The 25348-nt window shown below is 42.3% G+C and overlaps 1 protein-coding gene across 18 annotated transcripts in view; it reads left to right on the top strand.

Annotated features, from left to right (window-relative positions):
* DLG1 (discs large MAGUK scaffold protein 1) overlaps positions 1-25348 on the top strand; it is a 283639-nt gene that overhangs the window by 131072 nt on the left and 127219 nt on the right. For 11 of the 18 annotated variants that reach the window (XM_068281131.1, XM_068281128.1, XM_068281126.1 and 8 more), the window contains 2 exons: positions 20721-20819; positions 25054-25107. In XM_068281131.1, the coding sequence (XP_068137232.1) occupies positions 20721-20819; positions 25054-25107 (153 nt within the window). The remainder of the gene's footprint in view (positions 1-20720; positions 20820-25053; positions 25108-25348) is intronic. The other 7 variants (XM_068281144.1, XM_068281133.1, XM_068281132.1 and 4 more) reach the window with 1 other exon arrangement.

Below are 25348 nucleotides of genomic sequence, written 5' to 3'. Positions count from 1 at the left end.
GGTAAACGAATCGAGTGTTGAAAACGTATGTGAAAATAGTCATAATCTCATTATAGTTTCGATTAATAGACCCCAAAAACGAACGACTAGTGATCGAACATGTTTGATATTATCTCTCTTTATCCATCTAATCGAGCCATTGGTAGGCTTGATGGCTGTTCAGATCGATTATATATTCGTTTATGTAAGTCCGTCCCTGTAAAAAGGGATTTTCGTTTCGTTTCTTTGCAGCCTTCGATCATTGGAAAAACAAAACCATCAGAATCGGAAAAAAAAACGAAACCGTGGGTGGTGATATTAACCGTATGTTCGATTATTTCGGGATCGAGAAGGACAAAAGGCACAATCGAAACGAAGGTTTAAACGAAGGCAAAAACGAATCGTGTATTCCCAGCATTAAACAGTTTAGAAGGAAGCCAAAAAGGCATTAGTGAAGATAAAAATCTCTTACCTTTGATGTGTGCTTATCAGTAAAGCTGTTAGACCCAAGCAGGACGCAAGCCGCATACTATACTGCAAAGTATTCTGGGGCCCTCCCCTCGGCTGCTAATGAGACGTTACAGCAGCTTGTAATCAGTCCAGCGCGTAGCACTGATAAATCTCCGGGCAGAGTACACTGCAGGAGTCAGCTATTGTTCCTAGCCACATGGCTCATTAATATTCACTGCACACTGTGTTATTCAGTACGAGCTTTTCTGTGATCAGGAAGCAGGCAGGACATGACGACACATTTGACAGAAAAACATGGAGCCTGCCATGAGCTGTCAGGAGCATCATTCTCTGCATATACTATATAAAAATTCTGTGAAATCCAAACGTGGACAGTGAAATGCATATGTAATGTAAGTACAGCCAATCTTTAGCTACTGATATATGTGTTTATTTTCTCTGAGACCTTATACCTAACAGCTCCTCTTTAATAACAGTACAGTGTCATAGGTCAAAATAGATTGTTCTAGTCCACAAGAGGGGCGATTGACAGTAAGATTGCATAATCAAGCTGGAAACACTAGGGAGGAGGGCGCTGCCAGAGGCTTACAATCTAAAGGGTAGGGGTGGAGACAATTGGTGCATAATGCAACTTGGCCTTCACCTTGGCCACCATCTCACATTCATATCTAAGGGCTTGGTCTCACTACAATGCATGCACAAACCCGATGTCTTGCATGCATTCCTGTCACGGTTATCATCCACCGCAACACAATAGAACCCAATGAAATGCTTTCATTGTGCGATAAATCAGAATCAGAATCATTTATTTCGCCAAGTACAACGGGGGTTATACCCGGAATTATTTTTGGCACATACAGGGTCGGTTATGGTACAGCAAAACACAAGCAGTAATGTACATTACATTTAATAGTGAGTACACAGTGCATGGGACATAATACTTAGTCAGTCGAAGGCCCCGAGGAGACATCCAAATGCTATGTGAGTGGAGTCACTACCTTCTCTGCAGCGCTCAACAGCTCTGCAGCTATTTGGATGCCCCCCAGCGAGCCGAGAAGAAGCGTAGAATGAGCCTAGATGGAAGAAACTTACAGATGGACACTGGAGGGGGTAATCCGCTGCCGTATTAGGCACTCAAACGCTTCTGCAGCGATACTTGAATCAGATGCCCCCCCCCCCAGTCCAACCCTGGGGAAGAAGAGAGATAGGAGAGAAAAAGGAGGAAAATAAGGATAAAGTGATAGAGAAAATGAGAGGGACAGCGAAGTGAGTCCCCTTGTGCACATCAGCCGTCAGATGGATCAGGCGAGGAAGTGTTCAGGTCAGATGGATCAGGCGTCGAGGTGGCTGGGGTCAATGTGGCTCAGGAGGAGCAGACCACGTGGTGAGCCAGACAGGGCAGGGAAGCCGGTCGCGTCGGAGACCAGAGAGAGGATCCGCAGCAAGGTGCCAAACTGTTGGGCCCCCGCCAGATGCTGGATTGTTCCAAGTGCGGCAGACCACGTGGGGACCAGGTGGAAGGCGGCAGCACCAGGCTGTTGGAGCAGGCCCAAGAGGACCAAAATGGCCTCGGCTAAAGTTCCTCTGTGGAGGGACAGGATGCCTATGGAGGGGCCACAGAAAGTGAGGGCAGTGCCTGCATCAGGTGGGCCCATGGTCGCAGCCACGTGGGGCTGATGTATACTATGGCGCCATGGTGGGGGTGACCCGTGTTGCAGCAGCAGCTTGGGCACCAGCTGCAGTCTACAGCACCAACCTCGGTGGCTCAGGCAGGCAGAGCTGGGCAAGATGACCCCGTATCCCGCTCTGTGGTCCGGTCTGGACGGTGGGCAGCCAATCCCCAGGTGGTGGCCGCGCCGGAGGACGTGGGATGGCAGCCGGTGATGCATGGGCCCAGGCAGATGAACGTGGGAGGTGGCCCGCAGAGCCGCTCATGCAGTGAGGAGGTCGGCCATAGGCGGCAGCACAGCGGGTGTTGGAGCAGCCAGCAGCGCACGGAGGTCTCCCCGGGGCCCGATCAGCTGTAGCCCGCCGACAGAATCCGTGTGCAGCGGCAATGTGCGTGGTGGGTAAAGCAGCAGCCCTGCGGCAAGCAGTGTGCTAGACCCGGAGAGCGTCCTAGCACCCTCCATCCGTGGCGGCATCGCAGAGCGCCTGGGCTCCGAACCTCGGACGCAGCTGCACTGGCTGGAGCAGGACAGAACCAGCACGCCCGCGGTGGGCAGGGCAGTGAGCGATGTTCAGGTGCCTGGCATGGTGTCCCCGCTCTCCCCCGGCTTCAGTGGTGCATCCTCGCCGAAGCAGAGCACGCGGGCTGGAAAGCGCCCGACCTCCCGGTCCGCAAGCCGCTGCACGCCCAAGGCCCTCGTATCTTCCCCGGGTGGGCCCAGGAGGTCGGGTGGGTGCAAGCAAGGAGGTTTAGGCGAAAAAAGAAAAAGGCTGGAGCCCCTTGGCCGAGGCGTCCGAGCACGGCGCCATCTTGATCTTAAATGAAATGCTTTCATTGTGCGATAAAACGTGCTAGGCTACACTACATCCCAATGTACTGCTGTACTGTAAACCGTAACATGAAAGTCAATGGACTTTCATGTTACCATGTGTATCGCACACATTGGCCTCAATTCACTAAGTTTTATCAAACACTTTATCGAACGTTAGATTTACCTCATGGGTAAAATCTAATTTTGAATTCACAAAGGTGTTATGGATGTATCAAATCGATAAAACGTTTAATAAATCTATAACACCTTAGTGAATTCAAATACCCATGAGGTCAATTATCAAACATTTGATAAAGAGTTTGATAAAACTTATTGAATTTAGGCTAATGTAGGGTCGCATCATAAATGACAGCGCTGCACACAGTGAGAGTGAAGCCATAAGACTTCAGCCTTCAGGTCGTCTTTGGACTGCTTTTTTGTTTCATTCTAGAAACCTTCAGACCTGTTTTGTCATTTGAGGGGAGCGTGGTGGTGCGGTGCTCCACCCCCTCGCATCACACCGCAACGCCAACATGAGATTCATATGACCCTGCAGCAGAGTGCACTAACAGCGTAGCGCCGGACTCTGCTCACGCCCTCTTCGCCACCCCTCATCCAGTGAAATACTGTAATATACGAGGCAGCTGCGGCGAACAGCACCGCCGCCGCAGCTGCCTCCATGCGGCCATCCATCCCTCTAGCGTCCAGGACGCCGAGGACGGAGCCTTCTCACTTGCCGGGGGTCGCCTTAGCGCGCAGGCGCGCGCACAGACGGGACCTTAATGCGGGGAGGAAGCCTGTCAGCTGACCTGCTGGTCAGCTGACGTGAAAGGAGACCCACGGCGCCCAGGATTGGCTGATGAGGGTCGCATGCCAGTGAGGTCTCCTCTGCTTCATAAGCCTCCGGGCTTCATTATTACATTGTCTGTTGTCGTGAATACTCTGCATGTTAGCGCTCAGACCTTAGACTAGATCCCAGATGTTGATGCTAAGGATTTCACACCTAGTCTAGGATTTTGCTACCTTGTTACTATTGTATTGTTTAGACTAGTTCCCGGGTGTTGATGCCAAGGACTTCACACCCAGACTAGGATATTGCTTATGTATTGATCTCCTGTGTATGACTTTTAGCGATTTTCTCTGACTCTGATCCTGCTTTCTGATCCTGTACTTTTGCCTATCTGCCTACCTGTTCCTGAACCTCTGCCTGATTCCCGATTACTCTCTTGTCTCATGATTCTGTACCGATACGTACCTTCCTGTTGCCGAACCTCTGCCTTATTACCGTTTACTCTCTTGTCTCACAATCCTGTACTGATACTTGCCTCTCTGTTGCCGAACCTTGCCTGCCTGACCATTCTACTCACCAGTGGGCCCTAGCCACTGGTGAGGTGTTACTACGCCAGCTCCACTGGGGAAGCAGTTCTGCTAGGCTATAGTTCAGCCTTAATTGCCTGCTCGTTGGGTAACCTGTCATTGTAGTATTACTGCGTCTCGTAGGCTGCAGTACAGTCTGACTCACCCGCCCCTCGGGTGTTCATTTGCCTGCAGCATATCCTGAATCACCCGCTCCTCGGGAGATTCAGCCTCTTCAGTATTGTTCCTCCAGCTTGCTGGAGGTTGTACGTTAGTGCACGATTAGTGTACTGTTATTACCTCACCAGCCCCTCTGGTGAGGTCTCATTGCTATTTAAGTTATGGTTGCACCAAATCACTACACACTCTGCTCTTTGTCTGCTATACTGGTATTATTGGTGATTCTGCAGATCACACATAATCGGGTGTAGCGTCTGCATTATTGGTGATTCTGCAGATCACCACATAATCAGACATCTGAGCTACGACACCCAACCGTTACACGTACTCCCTGCAGGATAGGAAGTATGTCACTGGGATTCCAGGGTTCACCTTCGTATTGGCATCACGCACTGCAGCCACCAACAAATTTTAAAAGTTCGGCGTCGTACATTGACTTCCATGCATTCCATCGCTGCGGAAGTCTCACAGTAACATGCTGTTGACTTTTTGGCGGGTTGACTGTTAATCAGGTACTTTTTACGCAACGTGGCTAGTGTTCTAGGCCCCATACACTTTCTTTGCTGCTGCGTTCCCCTGTAAAAAACGTGCTCTGGTATAAAAGGGTCCCCAAACATACCCCTTCAAAAAGCATACAATTTGTCATCCTTTTCCAGTTGTGTATTTACCTACCACTGAATCTGCTGTGAAAGAATGCCCTGCTTTCTGTGTCCCAATTTTGACCCAGTGTGACAAAACCACTGGTTTGTAAGCTTACAAGGCCAGGCAACCCACCCCAATAGTTTTCCCCTGTTCTGTAATGGTTCTACTGCTGTATGTAACTACAATGTTTTTGTGTATTTACCTGAGATTTTGGTCATTTTTGTTTGTGTAGAAATCAGTTGTTATCGTGGTATTAAAATATACACACATGAATAATATTAGTGTGTGTGAAGAGCTCTGGTCTGACATTAGAGAAGTACCCACATTATATTAATATAGAAAAGTAAAAGGACCCTGTAATGCATTTTTAATAGCCCTGATAGCCAGTTAAAAGAAGAAAATAATACTCTGTTGTAATTGGACCAGCAGATTTCTCTCAATGAAAGGCCTTTGAATACATTGTTACTCTTTGCCAGATTCAGTTTCAGTTATTTATTGATGGGAAGTACTGACAATGTTTTCTCCTCTCCCCCTTCCACCTGGTTTATGCTAGTGCAAACACATGGCTGTGCTTAGAGCATGAACATGTAGGGCAAATTTCATTTAAATAATATATTGTAGTGCAAATTTCATTTTGCACTACAATATTTATTGGAGCCTGAGAAGACTAGACTGTAAATTCGAAGCAGAAGATACTTCTCTTTATCAATAAGTAAATGACACATATTGATAATCTCCTCATAGACCTATGAGGAGTTTTGAATTATTCAATGGAATATTCCGCTTCAAGAACAGTATTTCATCATCATCTCGCTAGCTTCCCTTATCCTGTTTATTCATAGAACTGTGTAATAGGCACCATAACCTAGTTTTTGTGTAGTGTTTCATTATCCAAGGCTCTATATTTAAAAGGGTTTTTTTTGTCTACTGCTACTTATTCTTAGTGAAAACATGAGCACTTTCTACATATTTCACTTGTGAATAGAAACACTGGAATAATGTGCTGAATTGTTATTTTTCAGGGACTTCGTTATTGAGTTGTCCCTCTGAGCTCTAGCTCCACTGGCTCCTGCAACTGCATCATGCTATTCAAATGTGTAATGCATTAAAAAAAATCCTACTTGGATGAATGAATCTCCCTTTGAACTGGTTTACTCTGCCACTGCCTTTTAGCGGACTGTAATGGACTGGATCTTAACTGATGTGAACAGATCCTATGTTAATCAATAGGTCTGTTCACATTGCTCTGTTAAAACTGATTCTTTTGGCCCATTCCCCTGAATGTGACCGCAAGTTTGGGAATAGACCGATTTTTCTCTGGAACAATAGGCATGTGGCATTCACGGTGCACTAATTCCAAAATACATGATTATGTGATTTTGGGTTGGTTAGGTAAGCCCAGTAATACAAGTATAAGGCGGTCATAGGAAAGGGAGGACCCTGCCAAAGACTTACAATCTAATAAAACATGATATAAATATGATAAAATTTTCTATTTTGAGGATAATAGACATCATAAATAACAAATCGAGATATAGAGATATATCTCTCTCTCTCTATCTCTATCTCTATCTCTCTATCAAAAAATTAGCATATTGTGATAAAGTTCATTATTTTCTGTAATGTACTGATAAACATTAGACTTTCATAGATTTTAGATTCATTACACGCAGCTGAAGTAGTTCAAGCCTTTTATTGTTTTAATATCGATGATTTTGGCAACACAGCTCATGAAAACCCAAAATTCCTATCTCAAAAAATTAGCATATCATGAAAAGGTTCTCTAAATGAGCTATTAACCTAATCATCTTAATCAACTAACTCTAAACACCTGCAAAAGATTCCTGAAGCTTTTAAAAACTCCCAGCCTGGTTCATTACTCAAAACCGCAATCATGGGTAAGACTGCCGACCTGACTGCTGTCCAGGCGGCCATCATTGACACCCTCAAGCAAGAGGGTAAGACACAAAGACATTTCTGAATGAATAGGCTGTTCCCAGAGGGCTGTATCAAGGAACCTCAGTGGGAAGTCTGTGGGACGGAAAAAGTGTGGCAGAAAACGCTGCACAACGAGAAGAGGTGATCGGACCCTGAGGAAGATTGTGGAGAAGGACCAATTCCAGACCTTGGGGGACCTGCGGAAGCAGTGGACTGAGTCTGGAGTAGAAACATCCAGAGCCACCGTGTACAGGCGTGTGCAGGAAATGGGCTACAGGTGCCGCATTCCCCAGGTCAAGCCACTTTTGAACCAGAAACAGCGGCAGAAGCGCCTGACCTGGGTTACAGAGAAGCAGCACTGGACTGTTGCTCAGTAGTCCAAAGTACTTTTTTGGATGAAAGCAACTTTTGCGTGTCATTCGGAAATCAAGGTGCCAGAGTCTGGAGGAAGATTGGGGAGAGGGAAATGCCAAAATGCCTGAAGTCCAGTGTCAAGTACTCAGTCAGTAATGGTCTGGGGTGCCATGTCAGCTGCTGGTGTTGGTCCACTGTGTTTTATCAAGGGCAGGTTCAATGCAGCTAGCTATCAGGAGATTTTGGAGCACTTCATGCTTCCATATGCTGAAAAGCTTTATGGAGATGAAGATTTCATTTTTCAGCATGACCGGGCTCCTGCTCACAGTGCCAAATCCACTTGTAAATGGTTTACTGACCATGGTATTACTGTGCTAAATTGGCCTGCCAACTGAACTGACAACCCCATAGATGATCTGTGGGATATTGTGAAGAGAAAGTTGAGAAGCAAGACCCAACACTCTGGATCAGCTTAAGACCACTATCGAAGCATCCTGGGCCACCATAACACCTGAGCAGTGCCACAGTCTGCCTCCATGCCATGCTGCATTGAAGCAGTCATTTCTGCAAAAGGATTCCCGAACAAGTATAGAGTGCATAACTGAAGATAATTATTTGAAGGTTGACTTTTTTTTTTTGTTTTAAAAACACTTTTCTTTTATTGGTCGGATGAAATATGCTAATTTTTTGAGATAGGAATTTTGGGTTTTCATGAGCTGTATGCCAAATTCATCAATATTAAAACAATAAAAGGCTTGAACTACTTCAGTTGTGCGTAATGAATCTAGAATCTATGAAAGTCTGTTTATCAGTACATTACAGAAAATAATGAACTTTATCACAATATGCTAATTTTTTGAGAAGGACCTGTATGTGTATATATATATATATATATATATATATATATATATATATATATATATATATATATATATATATATATATATATATATATATATATATATATATATATATATATATATATATATATATATATATATATATATATATATATATATATATATATATATATATATATATATATATATAGATATAGAGAGAGAGAGAGAGAGAGATTATTCGGCCCCCTTGAAGTTTTCCACATTATGTCACATTACTGCCACAAACATGAATCAATTTTATTGGAATTCCACATGAAAGACAAACACAACGTGGTGTACACATGAGAAGTGGAACGAAAATCATACATGATTCCAAACATTTTTTACAAATAACTGCAAAGTGGTGTGTGCATAATTATTCGGCCCCCTTTGATCTGCGTGCAGTCAGTTGCCCATAGACATTGCATGATGAGTGCTAATGACTAAATAGAGTGCACCTGTGTGTAATCTAATGTCAGTACAAATACAGCTGCTCTGTGAGGGCCTCAGAGGTTGTCTAAGAGAATATTGGGAGCAGCAACACCGTGAAGTCCAAAGAACACACAAGACCGGTCAGGGATCAAGTTATTGAGAGAGAAATTTAAAGCAGGCTTAGGCTACAAAAAGATTTCCAAAGCCTTGAACATCCCACGGAGCACTGTTCAAGCGATCATTCAGAAATGGAAGGAGTATGGCACAACTGTAAACCTACCAAGACAAGGCCATCCACCTAAACTCACAGGCCGAACAAGAAGAGCGCTGATCAGAAATGCAGTCAAGAGGCCCATGGTGACTCTGGATGAGCTGCAGAGATCTACAGCTCAGGTGGGAGACTCTGTCCATAGGACAACTATTAGTCATGCACTGTACAAAGTTGGCCTTTATGGAAGAGTGGCAAGAAGAAAGGCATTAACAGAAAGCATAAGAAGTCCCGTTTGCAGTTTGCCACAAGCCATGTGGGGGACACAGCAAACATGTGGAAGAAGGTGCTCTGGTCAGATGAGACCAAAATGGAACTTTTTGGCCAAAATGCAAAACGCTATGTGTGGCAGAAAACTAACACGGCACATCACTCTGAACACACCATCCCCACTGTCAAATATGGTGGTGGCAGCATCATGCTTGGGGGGTGCATCTCTTCGACAGGGACACTGGTCAGATGATGGGAAGATGGATGGAGCCAAATACAGGGCAATCTTGGAAGAAAACCTCTTGGAGACTGCAAAAGACTTGAGACTGGGGTGGAGGTTCACCTTCCAGCAGGACAACGACCCTAAACATAAAGCCAGGGCAACAATGGAATGGTTTAAAACAAAACATATCCATGTGTTAGAATGGCCCAGTCAAAGTCCAGATCTAAATCCAATTGAGAATCTGTGGCAAGATCTGAAAACTGCTGTTCACAAACGTTGTCCGTCTAATCTGACTGAGCTGGAGCTGTTTTGCAAAGAAGAATGGGCAAGGATTTCAGTCTCTAGATGTGCAAAGCTCTTAGAGACATACCCTAAAAGACTGGCAGCTGTAATTGCAGCAAAAGGTGGTTCTACAAAGTATTGACTCAGGGGGCCGAATAATTACGCACACCCCACTTTGCAGTTATTGATTTGTAAAAAATGTTTGAAATCATGTATGAATTTCGATCGACGTCTCACATGTACACCACTTTGTATTGGTCTTTGACGTGGAATTCCAATAAAATTGATGCATGTTTGTGGCAGTAATGTGACAAAATGTGGAAAACTTCAAGGGGGCCGAATACTTTTGCAAGCCACTGTAGATAGAGAGAGATAGAGATAGAGAGAGAGAGATATTATCGAGAGAGAGAGTAATAGCAGTTCTTAATCCACAAAAATGAAATAAACCAGTCAAAAAACAAGTTACTGTAATTGTGCTGCTGCAATAAAGCTGTCACCATATTTTTAAGTTAGTGTCCCAACACACTGGGCTCTATTCACAAAACTTCTCATACTATTATTATTTTATTTAATTTTTTATTTATATAGCGCCAGCATCTTCCGTAGCGCTGTACATAATACAAACAAATAATGGGGAACAAATATACATAAGAAATACAAGAAACTGTACAGTCATAACATTGAATAGAATAAATACAGATACATACATAGTTGATATGTAGTTGGTACATGTACATATGTTAAAATAACAGCAGTATGAGAAACACTAGGAGGAGGTCCCTGCCTTTGCGGGCTTACAATCTAGAGGGTAGTGGGGAGGAAACAAAAGGGAAGGAAACACAAGGATTATTGGGTGAGCCAGTGTGCCTTCAGTGCTGCCTATAGCAAATTATAGGCTTGTCTGAACAGGTGTGTTTTCAGAGTACGTTTGAAGGTTTCCAGACTCGTGGCATGACGAACCGGCTGAGGGAGGGAGTTCCAAAGGAGAGGGACAGCCTGTGAGAAGTCTTGGATGCGAGAGTGACAGGAGGTGACTAGGCTGGAGGACAAAAGGGTCTCCTGTGAGGAACGGAGGGTCCGGGCGGGGAGGTATCTGGAGATTAAAGAGGAAATGTATGGAGGCGATAGCTTGTGTAGAGCTTTGTATGCAAGTGTGAGAAGTTTAAACTGGATCCTTTGGGCAAATGGTAGCCAATGGAGGGATTGGCAGAGAGGGGCTGCCTCAGAGGATCTAGAAGAGAGGTGGATGAGACGGGCCGCAGAGTTTAGTAGGGATTGGAGAGGTGCCAGTCTGCTTTTTGGTCATACATTACTTATCACCTAATTGATAAAAAATAACCTTTCAGCACATTTACAAGCAAGTTAATCACTCAAAGTAAGTTGTTCCTTATTAACTTAATTTCAATATTACTTTTCTTACCTTAGTTATATTATATTTTTGCTCTTTGGAAGTTTAAAAATGTAACATAGAAAAGGTGAAAACAGGTGAATAAGCTTTGTGAATCATGCCCAATGTCTGTTTTAACCATTTCACAACTGAGGGGTTTTACACCTGAAACACCAACGCGATTTTTCCCTTTCAGCGCTGCTTGCATTCCAGTATTGATGTACTATGATTGGTTATTGGGGACTGGAGAGTCCCCATAACCAATCATAGTACTGCAGAGCCGGGGTGTGTGCGGGGGCGCGCGATCGCGCGCTGCACGTTTGTTTACCTACATTGTTTTGAATGAAGACGGCTTCTGTTTGAAGCCATCTTCATTCTACTCGCAATCGGCGAGGCTAATTGGATTTAGGAACGCTTGTTCCTAACATCCAATTAGTCACCTGCTGTGCGGGCTGGCTGGAGTGTGAGCGAGAGTTCCCTGCCCACTCCCAGCCAGTAAACAAACAAGTGCGCCTTTCTCCGAAGCGGTGCGCAGAGGGACGGAGAAATTTAGCACTGGGTGGGTGAAGTGGTTAATAAGATTAACTGGAACCTCCTTTTTAGCTGGTTTCTGGTGCATAGATCTGTCCCTTTGCAGAAAATGGTCCTGGCCTTTTCAGTATCAGAAATGGAAAAGGTAGAGTGTTTTTCTGCAAGGTAAGGAGGGCTACACGCTGCAACACAACTGATGTGGGGCTCCGTTGAATCTTCTTAAACAGACGGCATGCTGAGGAATTCACATTGCCAATGAAAGGCCAGGAGGGCTGACAGGGTGGAGTGCAAGTTTCCTGGCCATAGCTTTTTGTTCTGAAACACAGATGCCATCTTAATATAGCTTAAAAATGCCTAAGTTTTGTCAGTGATTTGCTACATTTTATGCTACATACTTTCAATCAACAAGATTGTTATATGCAAATTAAAGAGTACCTATAAACTGAGGAGTTGGATTTTGGTGGATTTTTGTACTGACTCCACGGCCCTGTTTACAGTTTGTAGCCATTTAAAATGTCTGCCTATATATAAAATTTAATTGGCTTTATTTTTTAGTTCAGATTTAAAGGTTTACCATTCAGCAATGTATTTACTAAACTGTCCATTAATCTTTGTTTCCCAAATAGTCTGAAACGAGCTTTCTGCATGTGGGGTTGGTATGGCTCTGTAAACTTTAAAGCTATAGGCTTGCTAGACACCAGCGGTTCTGGATGTATGCCTGGCATCGGGGGCATAAAGAGATAATTTGCACATTCCGTATCTGTGCATTGTGGGTAACCACAGATGTTCACTTAAAGAGTAACAGTCGGGCATAAAATTAAAATCAATTCTTAATTTTTATCTGGTAAACTAGTAATAAGGATGCTAACCAGGCAATACAAAAGTTAAAATCACTATTACTTTTCTTGTTGATAAATGATCATTCCCCATTTTACCTGACTCTTATTTGGTAGACACAATTTGGTATACAAAAAGGAAGTTGCAGGGCATGCTGGGTTGTCCTGTTTTTTTTTTTGTTTTGTTTTGTTTTTTTCTTCTTTACTTTCTCCTCAGACTTAACTAATGCAGGCTGATTGGCTGAAGCCTCTTTCCCTTCTTTTTTCCCCTCCCACACCTCTGTTCCTCTCTGATTGGCCAATATTTCTCATGCTGGGAAAATGCACTTTCTATAGTGAAGAGTGGGCAATGCATACACAATCAGGCAGAGGAGAGTAAGGGAGGAAATGAAATCAGGATTGGCTTCAAATAGCCACAGTTAAAATGGGAAATGCTAAGGATTTTTTTTTCACTAAAATCAAAATGTGGGCAGTACAATACATATGTTATGAAAGTAGAGCAAGTATTTATCTACTTATATATGTGTTGTTTTTTTTCTGAGATCGTATGGCTGACAGCTCGTCTTTAAAGCTGAATTATCGCAAATTCCTTCTATTTTTAAAAAGGCAAACCACACTAAGCATTGTTTGTTTGTTTGTTTGTTTTTTTAGTAGGGAGGGCTTTTGGTCTTTTTTTTTTTTTTAAGTCCCCTATACTTTCCTTGTGGTTTTGAGTCTCCCCGTACTGCTTGGTTACTGTTACCTATATAGGTAATAATAATGAAAGTTGGGTGTTAATGAAGTTGTGCCTGAGGTGTTTATTTTACTTCAGGTGCACTGAACATAACTGCAGCACTCTGGAGTCAGTTGTTAGGTCAGCCAGATGTACAAGTTAAAGAAAAATGATTGGGAAAAAGTGTAACAAATTGTGACAAGCCAGTGAAAATGGAAGATAGGCAATGTAAAATGCTGAAGGTAAAGATGTATTCGCCTTCTGCGTACTTTACTATGATACTGTCATACTCATAATCTCATCAGTACCACATAACCTATTGAGATGGTTCTTGTGCATGCATTTTCCAAGACACTAAACTTAACATACAAAAGGACTTGTTTTAGCTTTTGCTGTCTATTATTTGTTTTATTCTTTTCTGCAAGGCTAGTGTGCAATTACGTTGAGTTTCTGCTAATGCTATAACCTTGTCATGAATGCAAGTCTCTACAGACTGCTTCTCATGTTGCCATGGTGTCACCATGGATAAAATGATCTGAGTTGGTTGTCGCTTGCACGGACTGCTTGTGTCACTTGATTGGATATGTCGTAGATTTTTTTTTTTTTCCTTCCCAAAGAGTATATTGAAGAGCAAATTTTACAGTTCTTGTAGGTTAACCTTTACACTTTAAAAAGAATGGTTGTTTCTTACACTTGAAATATTATTTGCTATGAATATTGATAAACCTGTTTTTTGCTAGTCAGTTAACTGTTTGGGTAGTGATGGTGGTTGTTGCTTTGACAGCTCCCTAGAACAGTTTCACTTGTTAGATCTGCCCCAAGCTGGATGAGTTTATTAAAACCTCATGAAAAGATAAACTCCTATCCTATTTCAGCAGGTAATTTTAATCACAGCTAGTTCACTTAAAGGCAAACCTGAAGTGAAGAAACTCTCTTCAGGTTTGATACTTGCCTAAGTAGCTGGAATGCTCTGGATACCATAGACCCTTTTTCAGTTGGACTGCATCTGTCCTGAAAACGTAGTATAAGCCAGTGTTTTAAAGTTGTGTGCATGCCAGTGACTGTTGCCCTGCTATGCGGGGGGCGATGGGCCGATGGAGCAGCATGCAACAGAGTGACCAGGGCTGTGGAGTTGAGGAGTTGGAGCAATTTTGGGTACCTGGAGTTGGTAGTTTCATAAACTGAGGAGTCTGAGTAGGATGATTTTTGCACCAAATCCACAGCTCTGGTAAGTATTAGACTAAAGGCTAGTACACACTAGCAATTTTGATTGGCCAATGATTGGTCAATTTTACCACCTCCATGTAGTATGAGGGCCAAACAGATTTTCAATTATATGCAGATTATATAGGTAAATGGTCATACTACATGGAGGTGGTAAAATTGACCAATGATTGGCCTATCAAAATTGCTAGTGTGTACTAGGCTTTAGGAGTCGGGGTCTGAGCTATTTTGGGTACCTGGAGTCGGTGGTATCATATACAGAAGTATTGAGTAGGATGATTATTGTACAGACTCGACAGCCCTGAGAGTGACGTCCTGTTGCGGGGGGCGAGCAAGCGGTGGCACAAAGTAAAATAGTCTATCACTCTGCCAAGTTAATCTGCCTGGTGAATTGCTTGGTGGTCAGGTGCCTCTGTACACACGCCTGATTATTGGCTGCGGTGGTTATTGGCTGCCTCAGCCGACTTTAATCATGCCCGTGTAGAGGGCAAGGTTGGACTGCGTCGGTCCTGAAAATGAATTAGGAGTTCTAAAATTTCTGTGGCTCTGCAAACCTGTAAGATAGCAGAATAATGATGAGATTTCAGTCAGACATAGGTCCATGCAGGCTGACAGCCGCACAGGGGCCCCATGGCTGCACTATAGTTAGGGCATGATTATTCTGTACTGTAACAAGACTAAGTGGTGGCCCCACATCTGTAAGAGGCCACAGAAAGAAGCTGTGTAGTATGTTCCTTTGCCTGGACAGGAAGACTGTTCGAGAGAATAAAACCCAATGAAAGGTCTCTTTTGCAACAAAACATTGCAATCTCTGACACAATTTGTTGTCTGCAAAAAGTAGAAGACATTTACGAATATTTGTAATCTGTACCAAAACTGTTGTTGGTAACAAGTATAGGCAGAATGGATGAGGTCTTATGGTTGTTAGAGAATTCATGTACTATGGTATGTCTTTCCTTAGAGCGAACAATGAATTTAGTCCACTTCGGAGCTCACTTAATATAGAAAGACTAGACAACATAAAGGTTGTTTGCCTAAAAAAACAAAAAACTTTGCTGTTCTTTCTTAGGATTCTAAATGTCTCTTTAAAGGGAACCTTAATTGAGAGGTATATGGAGGTTGCCATATGAATTTCCTTTTAAACAAAACCAGTTGCCTGGTAGTCCTGCTGAACATTCTGGCATCAGTAGGGTCTGAAATACACATCTGAAACAAGCATGCGGCAAATCTTGTCAAATTTTTGTCAAACATCTAATCTGCATGCTTTTTCAGGGGCTGGGCCTAAAAGTATTATAGGCAGAGGATAAGCGTGACAGTCAGGAAACTTGTATTTAGATATGTCGGCCTCTATATCCCTCCTTCTTTAGGTTTACTTTAAGTTTATTCCTCAGAGTGTGTTACTCCTGGGAAAGGGGGAGTCCTCAGTTGGGAATTTCCTCTTGATCCTAAGAAGTAATCCTGCTGAGGATATATATATTATAATCTGGGACTTAACCAGACTTGAAATAGAAATCCATGATTTATTGGTGAATGAGTATCACAGCATAAATCAGGACTAGTAATTGTTTTATCAGCCCAACTTGTGTATAATTGTCTTTATTCTGAATGTCAACTCCTCTTTAGCACTGCCTAAACCCTTAGCCCCACCCTAAAGCTCTAACTATTGCATCGAGGCTGTTAGAAATGAGGGTCATAGGAAATCTTTTGTGCAACTATTTGTTAAAGTGCCAAATTAATTTTATGCTAAACAAAAAAAAAAGTGCTGCTGAAGGAGAGTGGAGTGTTTGTGTCAAATCTGCTACACTCACTGCTCCAGTTGTGCATCAGAGTGAATTAAGCTCTGTTGACTTAAAACCTGTTTAGATGACTATGCTATTTTTATTTATTTTGTGAAAGAATAATGCAGTGTTTACATTCTGTGTAAGTGTTTTTCTAGCTGTCTATCTGACCTTTTGTAGCTCCCTTTTTAATCTTTACTGAGAATTGATTATTCATGCTTAGAAATGGGGTTGTCCATTTTCGTTCCAGTGCTAGAGTTTAATTAATGAGTGAGTGTGTTACAGAAGAAACTGTATTTGCTTTTCCTGCGGTCCCAACTCTGCTTCATGCACATGCCTTTTTTCTGGATTATATTTGCATTTTTTTTGTATATATTTTGACTTTTTTTAAATTGCTTTTATTGCATAGAAGGGATTTAAAATTGTGATTTGTAGACTTTTACCATGGCAAGTCTTTCTCGAAACACTATGGAATTGCATCAGAGACTGCATCGTTCCTCAGGAGCTCACACTCGCCAGCCATTGCATCAAATCTCTTACATGCAGAGATCATACAGCTCTTCAACCTTACCGGCTTCCCCAAAAAGCAAAGGGAAATTTAACAATCTCCGAGACAGTGTGAAAAAAAGTCCCACCAGAAGCACAGCAAAAGTCAGAGCTACCAGCGGCTGGTGGTCTGATGGCTCCTGGTCACATTATTCCTGTGTAAAGGTATGAGTTGTTTAACATCTCATCAGCCCAGGAAAAAGGGACTTGGGCAAAACTATTATTGTCTACTAGAAACACGTGTGTTCTCTAACTGTACTACTTGCCTTGTATGTACTACCCCCCCCCCCCCCCCCCCAAAAATGTAAAAAAAAAATGCTGTTTATGCTGTGACAATGTTTTGGCTCTGTATCTGGCAAAAACAAATATTTACGGTAATAATATCTTTGGAGTTGCGTGATAACTATTGTGAAGCTCAATATTACTCAGTGTGTAAATTTATTTGCGGTCATTGCCTGTTACTTGTATGCTGACATATGCAGATTATATACAGATCTATTTGGCAGTTGATTACCCTGCTGTCCTTATTGTAATAAAGACTGTTAAACAATAGTAGGGGTGAGACACACAAATGTCATTTGATTTTTGGTTACAGTAGTTTATACTAGTAATCTTGGGCAGCAAGGTTCTGTTTCCTGTTGTACAATATCCAGCCTTATCTACTTTCACATTTTTTATTTATGTGGTTCAATTTATGACTGTGACCCCAAATCTCAGCAGTGACATTGACAGGAGACATAAATTGAAACTAAGCTAAAATGTATTGTATAAAGAATTTCAACTCTATGTATAAAAGAGACAGTGACTCTATACATTTGATTTTGTTTAAATGTATCATAAATCGCTGCTTATCCGTACTACCGCTGGCTGCTGGATGTAGCTAGCATCATTTTGACACCTGACCTCATTCTGTAGTGTTGAATGTGACCATGCCAATACAGCTAGAGAGTAAGGGGTGGTGGTGCCACTGCTGTACAAATCTCCAAGCACCACTCTGTATGTGAATGAGCCCTGAGGCTTTAAAAAGTGTCAAAGAATTTCCATCTGTTAGCTGTGGGAGAAATGCAGTGCAGATCGCTTTCTAACCGCTTGACTGTTCAGTTTCAGATGTGGCATTTAGTGGCTTGTAACTGCTTAGCATAGCTCTGAAATCTATAGAATAAATATTAAAAGTGTGAGTTATTCAGTCTAAGAATTTAGGATAATGCTTAAAGGGAACCTGAAACAAGAAGTATATCGGGCTGCCGTATGTGTATTTTTTTTGGAAACCATCCCAGTTGCCCGGCAGCCCTGCTGATGATCTCTTTGGCACCCATAGTGCCTGAATTGCACCTGAAACGAGCATGCAGCTAATCTTTTCAGGTTTTTGTCAAACATCTGATCTGCATACTTGTTCAGGGTCTATAGCTAAATATATTAGAGGCAGATGATCAGCAGTACTGCCAGGTAACTAGTATTGTTTAAAGAGAATCTGTATTGTTAAAATCGCACAAAAGTAAACATACCAGTGTGTTAGGGGACATCTCCTATTACCTTATGTCACAATTTCGCCGCTCCCCGCAGCATTAAAAGTAGTCAAAAACCGTTTTAAAAAGTTTGTTTATAAACAAACAAAATGGCCACCAAAACAGGAAGTAGATTGATGTACAATATGTCCACACATAGAAAATACATCCATACACAAGCAGGCTGTATACAGCTTTCCTTTTGAATCTCAAAAGATCATTTGTGTTTTTACCTTCTGTCCCCTTATTCTCTCATGCACTGAACATTACAGGCTTCCTGCAGACAGCTCTGCCTGTGCCTGTGTTTGTAATTCCTCAGTGTGTGTCAGCCAGCTACTTTCACAGCCTAAAGCCGCATCTACACGTGTAGATGTGGCCACGATGCTCCTTATCAATCGAGCCGCTGATGTGGCTCGATTGATAAGATCAGGCAGGACGGATCTTCGCACCGCCGATTCCCTGCTCGATCCCCGCGAGGGGACAATGGCAGGGAATCGTGCGGGAGATAAGCGGCGCCGGCGGGGACGAGCGGGGAATCGAATGCGGCGCGCGAGCGGGGACGCGGCGGGCACGCGGAAGAGGCGATCCGGCGGCTAATCGAGCCGCCGGATCGCTTCAATGTCCCATGGTGTAGATGGGGCTTTACAGAGGAGGATTTTTATCCAGCTCTCTTCTATCACTGATAAGATAGCAGAGAAGCTGCTGGCTTATGTAAATAAAACACACACTGGAGTGTGCATAGAGGAACAGACCAGCATGGAAGAATTGGCAGCCTTCCAGACACAGGCCGACAAGTCTGACAGGGGAAAGATACATTGATTTATTACAGAGACCGTGATAGTACAAAGTGCTGCAGTGAGCCAGAACGGATTAGAATAGGTTTAGGAACTTGTAGGATGGTAGAAAAAACGTTGTAATTTTTGTTACAGAGTCACTTTAAATAAATATAGCATCCTCCATATGCCACTCACTTCAGGTTCCCTTTAAGGAGAACTAAGCATCAGCCTAGAAGATTTCACTGTTGAAGTAGAATCCGTCATGCTGCAGTGGAGTCAGCAAGGATGGATTCACACTCTGTGCATTGCATAATACATGCATTGTGTGTGTTCAGCAATGCATACTGTGCCTGTTATACCACACATTCAGAGGCTGCATGCAGCAAGTTAGCGTAAAATGATCAGTTAAAACGCATTGATGTGAACAGCCCCATACAATAGTTTGAGCAGTGAGTTCACATGCAGAATTATTGTGGAATGCAACTGATGCAGTGTGTAAGCACTCTGAGGCCTCGTTTACACAAGAGATCGCAGTTGGCCATGCGATCAGAATGCAATTCACGTGGTGGCACACCATCTGCATTGACATTCATTGCTCTGTTGATTCTATTCACTACAGTGAATGGGTCAGCATTGCGCCAAAAATGCATGCAGCAGAGCGATATCACATTGCATATCGTCTGAACGTCACAGTGCAGCCTATGCAGCACTGTTCTTGCTTGCCACACACCATATGCATTGCCAAAATGTGCACAGCAATGCGTATACTGTTAACGAGGCCTAATAGTTTTGAATGTACAAGGAAACAATCACATTTTTTTAAAACTATATCTGTGTAGGTACTTTGTGGCTGAGCTGGTTTTCATTTCTGTAGACTCGCTTTAAAAGTGATTTACTGGGCATCCGCTAATTAAAGTGCATAATCTGGAGTTCATCCACTGGCCACTTCTGCACCGCACCCTCCTACTGGTATTGCTATAGACTGTAATCTTGTCAGAGATTCAGTCTGTGCCTGAACGGCATGGTGATGTAATCAATGCAGCAGCAGAGGCCGAAATTGTCTACCTGAACTTAGTTGTGTTGGTTATGTCATAAAATAGTCATTTGGTATACGGTATATTATTTAGTGTTGCTATTTCTATTTGTGCCTGGAGATAGATTTTTAACATAACAAAATGTATTTTCCACATTGCTGGATGTAGGCGAAACCTGTTTTAGTTCTGTGATAAAATTCAAGCTTCCATTGATACAGGGATTCTTGCAGTAAATGGAACTTCAGCCAACTAAACCGAAACAAAATCCCTTTTGAATTTGACAGTGGGGAATTGTGAAAACCTCTTATTTGTATTGCTTTCTGCTCCATGGTTGGTTACATTTGTGCTTACACATCTCCCGCTGGCTAATTTTGAGCAGGGGTAAAAATATGAAGCACTGGACAGTAAAACACTTATTTAGGGAAATATGATGTGTTTTTTCTTCGAATGATGATCCTGTTAGTGTTGAGTAGTTTTCTTACACTTCTGTTCGTCTGATGGGGTAAGTGAATGCACAATGCTGAGTGAAATCTCATCAGTTTTGCTGACAGGATTAAAACTTCTAAGAGGTTATAACTGCTTCCCACTCTGTTCAAAACTAAAATGCGTCACTTTGATTGGAGTTACTTGATTTCATGTGCCATTTACTTTACTTTTTGTGCCTATACATTGTTGAATTTACTCTTTTCTTTTAGCCCACAGATGCTGGTCCTCCTTGTCCTCCCATTGTCCCTGTGATCCCTGTTATTCCAGTCCCTGCTGAGAGCAATGTCATTCCATCCTCCACTCCACAGGTCTTTTTTTTTTTTTTTTTCCCCCGCATTATAATTTTGTGTGTTTTCTTTGCTTTTGTGTTTTATACAAGCGGTTTCTTGCTTTGTGTTTGTGCATTTATTTTTTGCCCCATTAACATTTCTTGTTCTTATTCCATTGACTGTTGTGATTATGGTTATTTAGGCCTTGTGCACATGACAATTTGTACTCCTAAACTGTAACCAGAAAGTGTAGTTTACAACAAAATCGCTGTTTTTTGCTTGCTGTGCTTTCTTAGCATTCAAATTATTGAACACAGTGGACCAACACCAGCAGCTGACATGGCACCCCAGACCATCACTGACTGTGGGTACTTGACACTGGACTTCAGGCATTTTGGCATTTCCCTCTCCCCAGTCTTCCTCCAGACTCTGGCACTTTGATTTCCGAATGACATGTAAAAGTTGCTTTCATCCGAAAAAAGTACTTTGGACCACTGAGCAACAGTCCAGTGCTGCTTCTCTATAGCCCAGGTCAGGCGCTTCTGCCGCTGTTTCTGGTTCAAAAGTGGGTTCATGCTTCCATCTGCTGAAAAGCTTTATGGAGATGATTTCATTTTTCAGCATGACTGGCACCTGCTCACAGTGCCAAAACCACTGGTAAATGGTTTACTGACCATGGTTTTACTGTGCTCAATTGGCCTGCCAACTCTCCTGACCTGAACCCCATAGAGAATCTGTGGGATATTGTGAAGAGAAAGTTGAGACGCAAGACCCAACACTCTCGATGAGCTTGAGGCCGCTTTTGAAACATCCTGGGCCTCCATAACACCTGAGCAGTGCCACAGGCTGATTGCCTCCATGCCACGCCGCATTGAAGCAGTCATTTCTGCAAAAGCATTCCCGACCAAGTATTGAGTGCATAACTGAACATAATTATTTGAAGGTTGACTCTTTTTTTGTTTTAAAAACACTTTTCTTTTATTGGTCGGATGAAATATGCTAATTTTTTGAGATAGGAATTTTGGGTTTTCATGAGCTGTATGCCAAAATCATCAATATTAAAACAATAAAAGGCTTGAACTACTTCAGTTGTGTGTATTTGAATCTAAAATTTATGAAAGTCTAATGTTTGTCAGTACATTACAGAAAATAATGAACTTTATCACAGTATGCAAATTTTTTGAGAAGTTCCTGTATTTGCTTACAAGTGTGCTTTGAGATTGTTCAAAAATGTGTTTTAAAAGATAATTTTAAAATGTTTGATTGTGGACAACTTATCTGCGCATTAGGCAAGCCCAGCATTATCAACAAGAGGAATTCAGATTAAGATGTATAAAAAAATAAAATGTTATATGAATAATGTTAGTGGAACTACTTTCTTCTTCACTCCAATTACTTTTCTCCTATGTCACTTACAGTAGGTTGTAAAATGCTGATAGTTCTGACAGGTTTTGGACTAGTTCAGCTCCTCATGGGGGATTTTCAGGAAGTCCTTTATTTCCCAAAGCACCCATTGGATAGCAGTGGCACAGTTCCAACTACCAGCATAGTGTGTCTGCAAGGAGAGAAGCGTGCCTGTATTTTTGTATAGCTCCTTTCCAGAGTCTAAAATCTGTCCAAAACTTGTTAGCTACTGTAAGTGTCAGCAACATAGTAGAATAGTAACTTATAATGTATCGTACTGTGGGACAAATGTGCATTTAATTGCTGTGCATAGTAACTTAAATTTTATAATTTAATTGCGCTAGTGGTCATTTGATGCATGGACCAAAATGTGCTGTTAGTGTGCTTTACTTATGGAATGCTTGTAACATCTAGAAAAGACATTCAACTGTAAGGTCAATTTGCATAGAGCATATGGTTGTCTCATTAAAACTTTTAATGTAATAAGATCTCAGTTCATCAACTTCTGGCTGTAAACTCATTCTCTGTAGCTTGGTTCAGCTTGAATGAGTCATAAAAATGTTTAGTTATTCTGGAGCTTCTTATGTAACTTTCGTCTGTTGCATTGACATCACCCATGTGGTGTTTTGTTTCTATGCACACAAAAAAAGTGAACAGCAGCAATATTTGATCCCATTTAGTCTCATGCTTACAGCTTATCTATGACTAAGGGCTCGTTTCCACTGTTGCGGTGCGGAATCGCCCGGATTCCACCGCGGACGAAATCGCATGCGGATGCGTTTCTGCATGCGGTTTCCCCCGCAATTTCGCATGCGATTTCGCATGGCTAAGAAGCAGGCGAATTTATCAGGTCACTGCCTGTGTAAATGACCATACCATTACATGCAAAATCACGAGAAAAACCGCATGACAAAGCCGCATGCGATTTCCCTATTAAATACATTGCTGGCAATTCGCCCGCATTCCTGCCGCACGCGAAATCTGACGGCTCTGCCTTGCAGATTTCCCCCGCACACCAAAATGCACCCACACCACGCACAAGTGGAAACAATCCCATCCACTTGTATTGCCTATGTGAATCCGCATGCAGTGCCTGCATGCGGATTCGCTATAGTGGAAACGAGCCCTTAAGTGTGTTCTCCTATAAAGACTTCATGTGAAAACGTTAACTCCTAGCTATATATCCAGGACTAGGTATGGTCAGTGAGATGCTAAGGTTCTTGCAGAACGATGCAAGATTTATGCAAATGTAATCCGGGTGAAAATTGACCAATCAAATTAGGCTCAGATGGGATTCGGTTGGTCAATTTTCAGACTGCATACATTTGCGTTGAAAATGTGCGTAATTCTGCGTCAAGCCTGAATTATTTGCATTTCATTGGCCACTCCTATTCAGTAGTAAGCAGTATTTCGGCTATGTGGAATAGAAGCTGTGTGACACAAATTTGGCATGTCAGTTTCCAACAGTTTAATTCTGCAGACTACCTTTATGTATTTGGAGTGCTGCAAAAAATGTGGGAGCTTTACAGAGTAGGTTGAACAAGTCACGTTACCAGCTATTTTATAGCCTAATCCCTACGGTACGGATTTGGCATAGTAAGAGGTCCTGGTGAGCTTCATAGCAGGGCTTAGCCACATTGGGCATTATGTAACACTCATATTAGAATGAGCTTGTTCTACAATGCATTATGTGCATGTTATCATTAATCAGCTGGTATAATAGATGGCACTCTTGCTTTGCAGTGCTGGGTTCTTTTGTTAAACTCTGGGCACTGCCTGCATTGAGCGTGTATGTTCTGTGTGTAAGTTCCCTCTGGGTACTCTGGTTTTCTCCCACATCCTAAAGATTGTGATTTACAGTAGATTGTGAGCTATCTTGTGAAGCAGTTGTGCATAGTGGGATCAGGCCAAACAACCTTGTGGGTTCCATATAGACCCCTTTAAACTTCCAGTTTTCCTAATAAACACTTGCCCACTCCCATAGTGGCAATTTATGTGGCCAGATATATGGCTTTATTTTCAACCTTAACTTAAATACTGTACCAGCCTTTTATGTGCCATTATTGGTCATTTTAAAGTGGAACTAAGCCAGAGCTTGTAAATTTTTAGAGTCAGTGAGGTTTCCTTTTTGCCCCTGTGTGAGTGGGTACTGTGATGGAATGTAAATGGCATTCATAAATTGTTGCGATTCCCCAGAAGAGAGACCTGGTAATAAATCCTCTGTTGGGAGATGAGATGAGTTTGAGTGAAACTTTTGTTGACAGATTTCAAATTTGATTTCTCGTCACTTTGGGAACCTCCAGTTCCCTGCCTGGTTTTTGTAACAAAAGGTGGAAAGAAATTTTACCAGTGGAAGATACAGACAGTTCTAAAACCTGACAGAGGTTGTAACCCCTCCACTTTGTTTTAAAGTGTACCAGAGAAGAAAAAAAAAGTTTTATACAGGCTTCCTCCAGCCCCATGTGGATGGATCGCTCTCACGACGCTGTCCTCCGCTGCCTGCAGCCAGTCTGTGCAAGAGGAAGTGCGCTCTCTATGTATCTCTCCAGTGGCTGTGACTGACAGAACTAACTGCACCCGATACTGGAGCTGCAGGCAGCAGAGGACGGCGGTTTGGGAGAGATCCGTCCGTGTGTGGCTGGAGGAAGCCCCAGGTATGTATAAAATATATCTATCTATATATCTCTCTGGTTTCCTTTAAGCAAACCTATATTCCTTGTATTTCCACTTCAATGCGTAATAGAGTGCAATTGATCTTATTTTAGATCTCAGTTCGCTTTTAGTGTTAAGACAGCAGATACTTTTTATTTTTCTTCTCACATTGGTTTCATGTTTTAATTTTTTGTTTTATATTTTGTTTCCTTTGAAGGCAAATCCTCCTCCGGTGATTGTAAACACAGATAGTCTGGACACACCTCCATATGTAAGTTTGAAAAAGTGAATGTGGTTTCATGTGTTTGTCATCTGCAATGCATAGAGTCCTCCACAGGTCTGTCTTCTTTTACTTATTATTGTGTACACCAGGGACTTTGAGATGTCAGCGGGCTGCTCTCAGACAGCTTTTAAAAATGTTTTTGGTATACTGTGTAGATATTTTAAAAGTTGTGAGTGCAGTTTAACGCATTTCATAGCACCAGCAGCCTATGTTTATTTTTATTATTCTT

The sequence above is a fragment of the Hyperolius riggenbachi genome, chromosome 4 (assembly GCF_040937935.1).
Source record: "Hyperolius riggenbachi isolate aHypRig1 chromosome 4, aHypRig1.pri, whole genome shotgun sequence".
NCBI lineage: Eukaryota > Metazoa > Chordata > Amphibia > Anura > Hyperoliidae > Hyperolius > Hyperolius riggenbachi.
Note: the sequence above shows the minus strand (reverse complement) of the source record. Positions and strands in the feature narration are given on the sequence as shown.